Genomic DNA, 12,183 nt, shown 5'->3' with positions numbered 1-12,183 from the left:
GGCCCACGTGTGCAATGGCACAGTCCAGTCTCCATGCCTCAAGCTATCCCAGGCCTGGAGGGAGCACCCTTTCTCTAAGGTGTTCAGGGAGGCAGCAGTTCAGTATGTGGACATATGACCCAAGTCTCTTAATATCCAGAGCAGGGGTCTCCAACCCCGGTCCTGGAGAGCTACTGGGTCTGCTGGTTTTCATTTCAACCAAGCTCTCAGTTACTTAATGGCACCAATTATTGGCTTAGTTAGTCAAGATTAACAGGTGTTCCAGAGCTTTAGCCACTGATGATGTAAAAACACCCTGAAAACCTGCAGGATAGGTGCTCCCCAGGACCAGGCTTGGAGACCACTGATCCAGAGGGTCTGCTATAATAAAATGCATCACAGGACCATCTGAATGCATACTTGCAATTTTCTTTAGAATATCTCATAAAAGACGTATATTACTAACATTCATTACTGGCCTTGTTTGAAAAGAAACCTGGGACAAGTTATTATTCTCTTTTCTATATCAGCTATCACTGCCATAGAGCCAGATGAAACTGGATATGAAGAGCACTCAATACTTCTGCCTACGCAACTGTGGGTGTAGTGCTATTACTAAACTGAAATCACACTGCCGCACGATACGTTATGTAACTCCTAAAAAAAGACTCTAAAAGAATATTAAAAAAGTTTTAACAAGACACAATTACATTATCTTAGACAAGTTAGAACCAATGAGTCTGTAGGCAAGATCTCTTGCTGACTTATTACCCTTTGTAAACAAATGTATGTATTGTATTATTTTAGCAAAGATGAGATACCCTACCCCCAACCCCCCAATTGAAAAGACCAACCAAACATGTGAAAACGTGTTGGTTTGAATGGGAGACTAGTGAAAAACTATGTGCGGAATATGGTCAGGTTAAATTGGATGACTGACAGAATGTTTATTCTTGCCACGCATATAAAAGCACAGGGGGGTTGACTGTTATGGTACCGTAAGTTCAGGGAAGGAACTCATGAGAAGGCAATAGGTGGTGTCCTTGCATAGCTTTGTAACAAAACGATTTTGTGTCTGTTTAAAAGACAACTTTTGTTTGCAGATAAGAGTGCAACCCTGTGCTTAAAAGTATCTTAGTTTGTGTGACACTATTCTGCCCTTCCATCTGTCACCCCTCCTAAAGAAGGATTTTGGGATGCTGAGTATTGTCTTTTTAGGCAAGTGTCTTTTATTACAGCTGAAATGAACATGAATAGGAGTGACTGTAAGGGCAGTCTACTGTTGTGAATTATATACTGCAACTATGTGACTGACCTTCTCTGTGTACCTGCAAGGACCATCTTATTTTATTAAGATCCTTCCTTACCGTCCTTTTTTCCACTTATCTCTCCCCTTACACGTGAACACACATTACAGTGTAGACTTAAAAGCAAATTGAGGGTCCATCACAATGGAGGAAGATGAGCTTTGAGATTTGTTTGTCTCTCTATTTCTGCCTCTGACTCACAGCAATGATAAAGCAAAGCGCTCTTTTAAGTTTCAATGCCACTCATCTCTGAGTCACTGTGCATTGCTTTCACGTGCCCGATGTTACATGTGTCCTCCTCTTGGGCTCGTTCACTGCAGTGATGCAGTCTTTTCTCCTGTACTGCTAAAGATATTTCAAACGACCATAACTATAAAACACTCTCAATTGCAGTAAATTTAAAAAATACTGGATCCTAATCACAAAACTTTAATGTTTTAAAGAATGTTTTGTTCAGGACTGTTTTCAGAAGTCATTTTTTGAAGATTGTAGTTCCTGTTTTATACGGTTTTAAATATTAGTTAATAAATGTATACTCCTTTTTCAAAGCACATTTTAACCTAAAAGAATGTTTATAAACACTCTTCAAAAAACAATCAACACACAAATTTCCCCATCTTTTTTTTTTTTTTTTTTTAAATGTAGTAGTCGCCAATTATTTTTTATTATTTTCTCCCAATTTAGAATATCTAATTATTATTTAAGCTCAGCTCATCGCTACCACCCCTGCACCTCTCGCGCACACAAAGTGGCGGCATTACGAAACTGCGTTCGCTTGCGTACAGGAAGTAGACACTCAGGACTCAGAGAGAGGGAATTAAGGGGATTAGTCAATTACTGGGTAAGGTCTTTACTCCAGAATGCAACATTTCAAGCATTTGAGTCTGGATTATCAAAGTGCTATCCTAAAACTATTTTATTCAAATCATGTGCAAGTGTGACTTTTGAATTCTGCTTTTCAACTCGGCAAGCCCCATCTACTCTCCATATACCGACAGACAGAGAGAGTAGGCTGAATGATTGCATGATCTGATTGAAGGAGGAAGACTGTTAATCCTAGACTGTTCGAATCTTGAAATGTGTCTTCTGGGTTCTGGTATATTAAGACCTTGGGGTCTATTTTAAAGATCTAATAGACAAACATATTATTTAGTTACAAGTGACTGTACAAGCATTGTGTTGGAAGGGAGACACGTGCACAAGTAAGAGAAAAACTAGGATCAGTTGAAGTGAACTGTGGCTGTGGCAGCAGTGTTATGTTTTCCTTGACCTCAGGAGAGTTTCTTTCTGTACTTTGTCTTTCTCTCTCAAGGAATCCCGCTGCAGCCCTCCTAAACAAACATGTGTTATGTTAAAAACATTTTGCTTAAACAATTAAAGTCACATGTCTTAATAATAACAGACAGTCAAGTGGTCCACCCTATTGTGCTGCTAGCACAGTTTTGACTGTATCTCAATGTTGGTGCAACCTAACCCAGAACCACTCAGAATGAATGCAAACACTTCAGAACAGCAGGGTAAAAGCAAAATAAATAAATAAAAAGCCATCAAAATTGGTTTGAAAAAAAAAAGGACCATAATATTTATAAAGCAGAATGTAGCTATATAAAGTTTAAAAGTAACAACAACAAAAAAATACAATCATCCTGTCAATGTTTTTTTTTTTTGTTTGTTTTAACTACTTTTGATTACCCTTAAAAAGCTGGAATGTGACAATCCTGCAGCACACATTTTCTTTATCTCCCTGCAAAGTCAACCTTCACACATCAAGCCAATATTTTTGTGTTTGTTTTTTTTCCAATCAGTTATTAAATAATTTCAGTGGTCTCCTGTGATCCAAACCTTGCACAGTAATTTTGCACTCAACAATGCTCATACCATGCTCTTCACAGACTTTCACTGCTTCTCCGCAGGTTGCTATGCTTTACCTTGGTATAACACAGTCAACCTTCAGAAAGCTCTGACAGGATGATCTAATAAGAGAAGAAAATTAATGAGCAGGTTGATATGGTGTATAAAAAACTATTTTTTGAAAAAATACTGCCAAAATTCGGTGCAAATAATTAATTTCCCTGTTTTCTGGGTAAATGCCAGGGTTAATGGAGAAGGGATGAAAAAGCAGTTCACTTCTATTCATTATTAATGCTAATAGCTGTCTCGGTGACCATGTAAACATGAAGTGAATCAGGTTGTATGTAATTAAACAGAGGTCGACCACTTACAGTGCTAGGGTATTCAAACAGAGGCGATTTTTATCTCTGCCACTGTTTAGATAAATCTTACGGCCCCCATATTTTATGTTCTAAAGCAATACTGTGACGTGATTGGGCACTGGGTAAGCAAAGCTGAACAAAAAAATAAGACTTTATTTACATTTTGTCACCTAGACTACTACTGTTCATTCTTGGTGGGTACAGCAGCATCTCCAAACAGTGTTCTGAATCGTCAGAGTGCATATATTGTATGTCCCAAGATTGCAAAGAATTAGCCCCATGGTAAACAGTTTCCTTATATCAAAAAGCCAAATAGTGAAACGTTTCGGCTTGATTGTTTTGAAGTTAGGGATGAACTGTACTGTGGCTTTCCCATGTTTTCAATGGTTTACCATACTTTCATAAGTTTTCCAATGCTTTACCACATTTAACTTTTTACTTTGAGTAACACTTTACTGAATCCAAACAAACAGCGCATTTTTAAAGTGGAGCTGTAAAAAGAAAACACTTTTTATACCACTCTTAAATACATTTGACAAAAACATTTTTTAATAATATAATTTTATTTTCCATGCAAACATACATAAGCATACATCCTTTTAGCATATTGTACAAGAATATTCAAGTTGATCAAATAGGTCCTGACTTCAACTGTTCTTTAAAACAGTATATATCTATGGAATAAAACTTGTTTGTGTTGCTTAATTTCAAAAAGTATTGAAGGCATATACACCTGTCTTGTGTACATTTCAGACACACAAAAAAGTATTTGAATACAACTGTTCTCAAATAAGAGAAAAAAAGGGTTATAAAAAGAGTCAATGGAAGTCCATGTTTAAAAAAACAAACATATTTACAGCATTATTGGACACCGCTTTGTCCTAAATAAAATTCCCCTTCATCTAAACGCTCCCATATACTTTTCCCAATGTTCTGATATTAAGAGGATCAATTTACTGTTCATAAAGCAACATAAAAGTGTGAGCAGTTTAGTGACTGGAAGCAGTGGCTCTACTGGCTGCCGAGTGGTGACTAAGCCCAAACCTCATCTCCTTCAGGCTGGCAAAGTGCTTCTTGAGAAGCCCCCGGAAGCTGATCTTGCGGGACCTCCTTTGTGGGGGGCTGGGGTCCTGGGACGAACCTCCATCTCTGTCTGGGTTCTGTGGTGTGGGGGACTGGCTCTCTGAAACCTCTTCCTCAATCTCTGTGTCAGGGAGACCCCTTAACCAGGCGCTCCTATCTATGCCATAGAACCTGCTGTGTTTGAGAACCCCTTTCCTGGGCTTCTCCACCAACGGCTCTTCTTGGATCGATCTGCCCTGACTGCTGTTGTTTTTGGGGTCCACTGAAGAGCATCCTACCCCTTGCTCCTCTTGGCTCCTCCTCCGCCCCAACCCCTCTGCCCTGGCCTCTCCCTCCGCACACGGCCGGGGGACATGACCCTGGAAGAACAGAGCCTCTTGGTTGGTCACTTGTGGGCTCTCACCCAAGGTTAGGAAGCCGTAGGGGGTTGTGATCTTGGAGAGGTGGGGCAGGGACAGCGCAGCCCTTGTGACTGGATCCGGGATGTCCGCTTCGGGGAAAGGGCAGGGGAATGAGCTCTTTCGGGGTGGCCCATAGCCCTTGGTAAAGGGATCCGAGCTGCTTCTGCGGGCTCTTCGACTCTGCGTTGAGGGATAGTCAAATGAAGAGGAAGGTGCGACTTGGGATGTATAACTGTCTTCCTGGCTAAAGCAGATGTGCTGCTGTTTCTGCTGCTGCCAGCCGGCTGCCCGTTCCTTGTTAAAGAACCGCTGGTCTTCCTGGATATCCAGAGGAGGGATAATGAACTGCGGGACGCGGTCCGGGGTCACCATGAAGGTAAAGATGTCCTTGCCTGTTTTGGCTGTTGCCGGGCTGCTCAGGGACCCGGTGTTGCCCCACATGGGCATCTTGATCCCAGGGATGCTGTTTCTCCTGGCAGGCACCTGTTCGGTGGCCGGAGTGGAGCTGCTAATGCTGAGGTTGCTGTCGATGCTCATGCTGCTTGTGTTGCTCATCATTCTGTTCAGGTTGGCTTGTCAGTGTCTGTCACTCTCTGCATGCACACTGTCTGAAAAGGGAACTCGCACAGACAGTATTTATACCATCAGCCCCTGCCTGATTTGCTTCGGCAAGCCCCCTGACGCAGCCGAGTACAAAGATGATGAGAGGAGACACTCATCATTATCTCAGCATCAGTGACGAGGATCGGAATGGGCTTTACACTGGCAATCTGTGTGTGTGGGTGTGTGTTTTTGAGTTTCAGTGTGTGTGGGTGTGTGTTTGTGAGTTATTGTGTGTGGGGTCGGGTATGTATGCATCTTTCAGTCTCTCATTATATCCATCTAGTTAACTCTTCTGTCTACTTTACTCTCGTTCATCTTGGTCTCTTTGTTTTGTTTATTCCTCTACCCTATTCCTCTCAATAATCTTGGTATAATATCTCTTCTGTATCTCGACCCTTCACAGCACAGAGCAGCAATGATTATCTTACGGTAGATGACCAGAACTCTCATTCTAACAGTGGCTTACACTGAAACAGACAAACACCAACAGGGGGGAAAAAAAGCCAAAAAAGCTACATTTTCTTTCTTTATAGCAACTGTTTTCAAAATTTTTCGTCATAAAGCCTTAAGATTTAAGATTAAGAGGCTCTGATCTGTTTAGAATAACAACAATCTATTGCAGCTTCAACAGGCCTGTGAGACATTAGAATATGAAGCATACAAAACATACCAGGTCCATAAATCAATGTACTAATCCTTCTACATTTAATTATAAATATAAAACATCTATAGAAAGTGAAATTTCTCAGTAGATTTCTGGGGGTTTTTTTCAGTTGTGCGAGTCGTGATTTTTGAATGCCTCTCCCATGGTTACACAGATTGGTCTCCATGGTAATCGGTAAAGCAGAGTTACACCACAACAACATTGAGTTATTTAGTAAGTAAAACACTCAGAATTGTAGTCTGCACGTGAAAATATTTAGCTGTCCTTGATCTGTATAAATTAAATATACATTTACTAACAAGACATGAAAATGCCTTTATTGGAGTGGTGCTCAACCTTTATCAAGATGGGACCAGAATTAGTACTTAATACTATACTAAAAACTAAAGATACTGTCCTTTTATATTCAACTGCTGTTATTCAGATTATTTCAAATAACTGCAATAGGGCAGTATGTGGTATACATTTTAGCATATGATATATTCTCTTCTAGCATGATTATAATAGTTCATTAACTTTGCAACAGATAAAGAAAACAATTGGACTACTGTCTGTATAGTAAAACACCATAGACTTAACAATAGATCAACTAACTATAACATACATGCCAATCCCTATATGGTCGGGACAGTCCCTAGTAAATGTACCGAGTCCAGATGCATGGGGGGGGTAATTAGTATGTATTTGTATTTGTATATAACCATTTGAATATTAATTTATTTAATGTGGTTCGGCTATGGTCGTTGTTGCATACTGTCTGTATGCATTTCACTCGCCAATTTAAACCATCTTAACCTAAATTAATTCCACCCCCTGCTTTGAGTAATTTACACATATTTAAAAACACGTTTCATTTATGTTTGAGATCAAATTTACCTTAAATTAACTAAAAACCACAAATAAGAATTTGCTTACCAAGACACTGGAGTAGTCATACTGGGTCCCTCGCGTCACGATTCAATATAAAAGATTTGAAACGTCTTTACTACAAACATATTTTTATTTATTTATTTAATTAATTACTACAAAGGGGCAACACTTCGGCACATTGCAGTCTGAGCGTAAACTGATTATTTAATTAATTTGAATTTAATTGGACGATTGGTTGAGTGCAGCATCCTGATTGGCGCAGCTGTGCGGCTGACACGTTACTTGTCCGCCTAGTCTCGCGCGCTGACCGTTATCCGCCCGTCCACGCTATGGAGTCTCTGGCTGAGAAGTCTCCGATTGTTACCCAAGAGCGGGAAAACAAGACTGAGGTAAAGAAAAGCAAAAAGATATACACAAATAATTATTGTAGTACTGGGTTGGGTTGGGCGCGAAACCCGCCTGTTGATTTTTTATACAAGCAGCGGGTTCGTCGCCGTTTTATATAGCTTTTCTTGAACTTGTCCAGAGTATTATTGTCAAGTCTGTAGGTAAGGAGCGGGGACACTAGGTGTAAGACACGTCGAAACCAAGGGAAGAGTTTCTTTCAAGTGGTCGTTTTCCTTATTAATAAATTTAATGGTTAATGCAAAATGCTGTTTAGTGGTCATTATTTCAGTAACGTCCTGCCCAGAATAAAACTGAATACATATTGTTTCTTAATAAATTGCATATTTTGAAGCTCTCGGTTTTGTAGGTAACTGTATTGCTATGTGGCAGTGTACTTTGTTATGTCATTTAGTATTTGTATTTATTTGGCAGACGCCTGTTTTATCCAAGGCAATTTACAGGTAGTACAATGCAAGATTCATGTTTTAAGTAGTAGTCAAGTTTACAGAAAGTGTAAATAATACTAAAATGCAATATGAGCTTAGGATGCGACAAGTCGGGATTACATTGTTATATAAATATGACGTATATGTAGTGTAATAATAGTGCAAGGATGTGTAATAGTGCTTACAGGTAGAGCAGGTAAGTGCAGTAGGAGATCTACAAGTCTCTGACTCCTTAAGAATATTTGTAACATGATAAAACACATTATGATATTGTTACATCAGGCGAGTCTATTTGCTATTTTTTTTTTTTTTTTTTTTTTTCATTTGCCTCCTAGATAGCGGGCCGCTTATTCAAGGTGTCTCTTGTATTGAAAATAAAGTCTTCTGGGATTTACTGTCTGTGAACTGCAGGTTGGAGACTCCTGGATAACACAATAACAAAATGATAAACGGATACCAGTTAGTGATAAGTGGTGTTCATTGAAATCACAGTAACGCTCATTGTCCACTGACGTTGTTTTTGTTGACAGGACAAGCAAGTGATAAAGAAGAAAAAAGGTTTTTTGAGAGTGTTTTTCATCCAGCTCTCGCACTTTGGCCCGCTGAAATTTGTGGTAAGTGAGAGGGAGTCCCCTCTACTGTGTTCTTTTCACAAATGAAAGCTGTATAACAACTTGAAGCTGTAGGGTCCTGAAATGTTACATTTTACACCAAAGCCCCTTTCACTCAGGCATGCTCTACCTGGGTCGCGAACCAGTGTTGAGGGTTGGCTATGAGATTTCACACTTTTTTGAAGCCGGGTCGAAATGTTGCTTACAGAAGTGAGACCTTCACGTAGGCATGGCTTTTTGTTGCTTACGAACAGCCATCATGCATTTTGTCTCGCTCCACCCAGGTCAAAGTGTGTACCCACATCCTGTGGCGGTTCGCTGTCAAACCGGGTACATGGTTTTACAATGTGCAGTATTATGACCCGGGTCGGAGCCCTGGTAGCCATGACCTGGGGTAGGAGCGCCAATGTGAAAGGGGCTTAACACAGTTAATTGATGTCTGTCGGCTTCATTTAATCGTGGCTACATTCTCCTCTGTTCTTTACATTGTTTCAGTGTGTAGCGTCATCTGATTTCAGACTTTTTGTTTTTTTTACTTTGGTGTTTAAGTGTTGACAATTGTTACCATGCCATGCTGGTTTTATACCCCAAATTCTCATCTTTTTTTAATTAGTTTTTATACTGTTTATAATCTGTCCTGTTTGTGTTTGGCAGTGGCGGTGACTGCTCTGTGTTTTTGTCTGTAGGCGAGCGTGCTGCGTAATCTGTCGTGGTTGGCGGGTCTCTCATGTCCGGTGGAGGATCTGGGCGCAGCCGAAGCCCACACACCGGCCCTCATTCGGCACTGTCGCACCGGGAAGAAGCGGCTGCGCAGAGTCACGCGTGTGCTGCTCTCTTACATCCCCTACCGGCTACAGAGTGCGCTCGGCTACCCTGTCCCCAGCAGCATCGGCAAGACGGCCGTCTCTGAAGGTAAAGGGACCAAGTGGTTGTTTGTTCTCATCAGCCAGTAAACCACATTTTATTTATTTTAATGTAAGCCTTAGCTAGTTTTATTCAGAGTTGTAAACAACTTGACACATCCTTGTGCCTATATGCAGTGGTTTTATAATGAGCATTGTCAGTTATTTCAGTGTTCTTGCTGAAAGCGGGGGCACTGTTGAATAGTTGTTTTTGATCTTGGCTTGTCCACATGGATACTTAACCTTTTGAAAAAAAAAAAAAAAAAAAAAAAAAAACAATTTAAATTTTGAAGCAGCCCCTATGACACACACATGCAATTAAATGTCAATATTAAGCGCTGGACTCTGAAAATGAGGGTAAGCCACCCATTGCTTTCAACCAAACTAGTACTGGATGTGTATGTGTGTATATATCTCTATCTATCTATCTATCTATGTATGTGTACTATAATATTAAATATATATATTATTAAAATATATATTTTAAAAAAATCATTAACTTTAGTTGTGTCAGGATAGTGCTGTCTTTAGTAGTGTAAGATTAAATGTGTGTGCCACAAAAAATAGATGAGGAACTACCGCCAGCATTGGGGAAATTCTTATCTGTTGCATTTCTTTGTGTGTTTTTGTGGGGAGGGGGGTTGCCTTTGCAGTGCTGCCCTGGTTTAACAGAGCCCTGGTTTGTTGCAGAAGTGCGCTGCTCTCCTACCAAGCCCTCTGGGAAAGGTAACAAGCGTAAACAGGAAGATGTGGATGAGGAGGAGCACCAGTCCTGGGTGGAGGCCCTGAACCAGGAGTTGGGGGATGAGGACAGCGAGGGGGATCCCACTTACGCGGTAAGGGTGTGGGATATGAGTTTGGTGTCCCTTTTGAACTTAACATGTTGGGAGCATTTGTGACCAATCAGAAAAGGCTTCAAAAGAAGCCCTCCATTTAATAGTCTGTGTAAATGTATTGACACAACGTATTGAATATAAAATTGACTAACACACAACTATGTATACTAATGCTAAAGCCTATATTAAACACACATTTTATGCAGTGTTCTAAACGTAACACTTGATTAACGCATTGGCTGTTGACACTTAACATCCTATTGTGTGTGTGTGTGTATGATGAGTCCTCCTTATTACACCGTTTAACAGCCGAGCAGTGACGGTGAGAGTGATAGCGAGGAGAACAGGACTCACAATGACACAGAGAGTGACATAGAGGAGGTGGCGGAAGAGGGCAAAGCCATTATCAAAGAGTTGGATGCAGCTAAGGCGGCATCCACTGAGGTAGGGATGAGAATGAACATAAACAAATGTAGTAAAAAAAAAAAAAAAATTAAACAATTTAACAATTGACATGGTCATATAAAGTGAAGTGTATTCTGTGTGTGTGTAGCAATGTTGCTATTGGTGATACTGCCCTCTTGTGTTTCAGGGTGGTTCTACTGGGATACAGAACAGAGAGCACTCAGAGCAGCAATTGTGATCAGGTGCAGCTAATTACATTTCTATGTCTTCGCTTTCATTTAAGTACGTTTTCATGACATTAGACAAATCCCAGAGGAGCAGTTTTTTTTTTTTTTTTTAAATGTTAGATGTGGGAATAGTGTGTTTTTATATAATGTTGAAAAAGAGGGACTTTCAACCATCCAAGAAGATGTAACTGGTATTCTACTTTTATTGGCTCGGACAACATTCCAAAAGCACCCATACCCCCACCAAATTAAATTATGTCCTCCCCCCCAGATTATAGGAGCTGTGCCTGACTGACTCCATGTCCCCTGTTCTGTTGCATCCTGTCTGTTGTGCCTTGAATTTGATGTGAAGAGAAGCTTTCTTAATGTAGTCCAATGTGTGAACTGTCTTGGGTTTTTTTTACCCAAGTTTTGCAGATAACGATTCAGTAATAAACAATTTGTTTCATGTCTAAATGTATTTATTGACATAAAAGGGGGGTGGGGGTTAGATGTTGCTCTTTCCTTATAAGACTGTCCAGTAACTAATCTTAGTTGCACCTTTTTAATACATTGGTATTGCTCTGTCTATGCAAAGCAAACTACAGTTTTTTTATTTTTCACCAGCAGTTTGTCTGCATACCTCTTCATACTGATTCCTTATGCAGTTGCTATCAGTACTGGAGTGCACAGTGCTGCCTCTAGAGGGCAGTGTAGCATAGCCTTTGTTCCAGGGGAAAGCAAGGGGGCATCTGCACTCTGATACGCTGGAATTAGTATCAGAATATGGTGTTTTAATAAGTACAGTATAGCTAAATTCTTATATTAATTAAGGAGGATTCTTACCTTAGGATTTTAAGGAAACAAATAAAAAGGTTCCTGCAAGGGACCAAGGGATTGTAAAATGGAAACTTAACACATGAACATTTAAATGTCAACAGCCATTTATTTACTTCGTTTAATATACACAATAGTAATTGACAAGGACAACCGCATAATCTGAGTGCAGGCAGTAAAACAAAACTAGAATTAAGCCATATATAGAGTGTGTGTGAGAGAGAAATTGAAGTAGTTAAAAGCTGTAGAGAATGAGTCATGCTTGTTTGAGCAGCTTTCCCTCCCCCTGAAGCTAGTCTTGCTGTGTGAAAGTGACATTGAATCGCAGCCCTAGCCCATGTTAAGGTGGCAGGGAGATTGTTCCAGACTACAGCTCCGGGGCTTGGCTAAAAAAGGACCACGGACGCAGCTGTAGGAGGTACTGAACGATGAT

At 40.2% G+C, this 12,183-nt stretch overlaps 1 protein-coding gene across 1 annotated transcript; it reads left to right on the top strand.

The window, feature by feature from the left end:
- The first annotated feature begins 7,441 nt into the window (after window positions 1–7,441).
- LOC121300558 lies at window positions 7,442–11,293 on the top strand. Its single transcript, XM_041229128.1, has 6 exons — window positions 7,442–7,509; window positions 8,484–8,567; window positions 9,251–9,476; window positions 10,157–10,302; window positions 10,612–10,746; window positions 10,895–11,293. Exons 1-6 carry the CDS (start codon window positions 7,450–7,452, stop codon window positions 10,943–10,945), a joined length of 702 nt encoding a protein of 233 aa, XP_041085062.1. The 5' UTR covers window positions 7,442–7,449; the 3' UTR covers window positions 10,946–11,293.
- Window positions 11,294–12,183: the final 890 nt, after the last annotated feature.

Source organism: Polyodon spathula, chromosome 26 (genome assembly GCF_017654505.1).
Source record: "Polyodon spathula isolate WHYD16114869_AA chromosome 26, ASM1765450v1, whole genome shotgun sequence".
Taxonomy (NCBI): domain Eukaryota; kingdom Metazoa; phylum Chordata; class Actinopteri; order Acipenseriformes; family Polyodontidae; genus Polyodon; species Polyodon spathula.
Note: the sequence above shows the minus strand (reverse complement) of the source record. Positions and strands in the feature narration are given on the sequence as shown.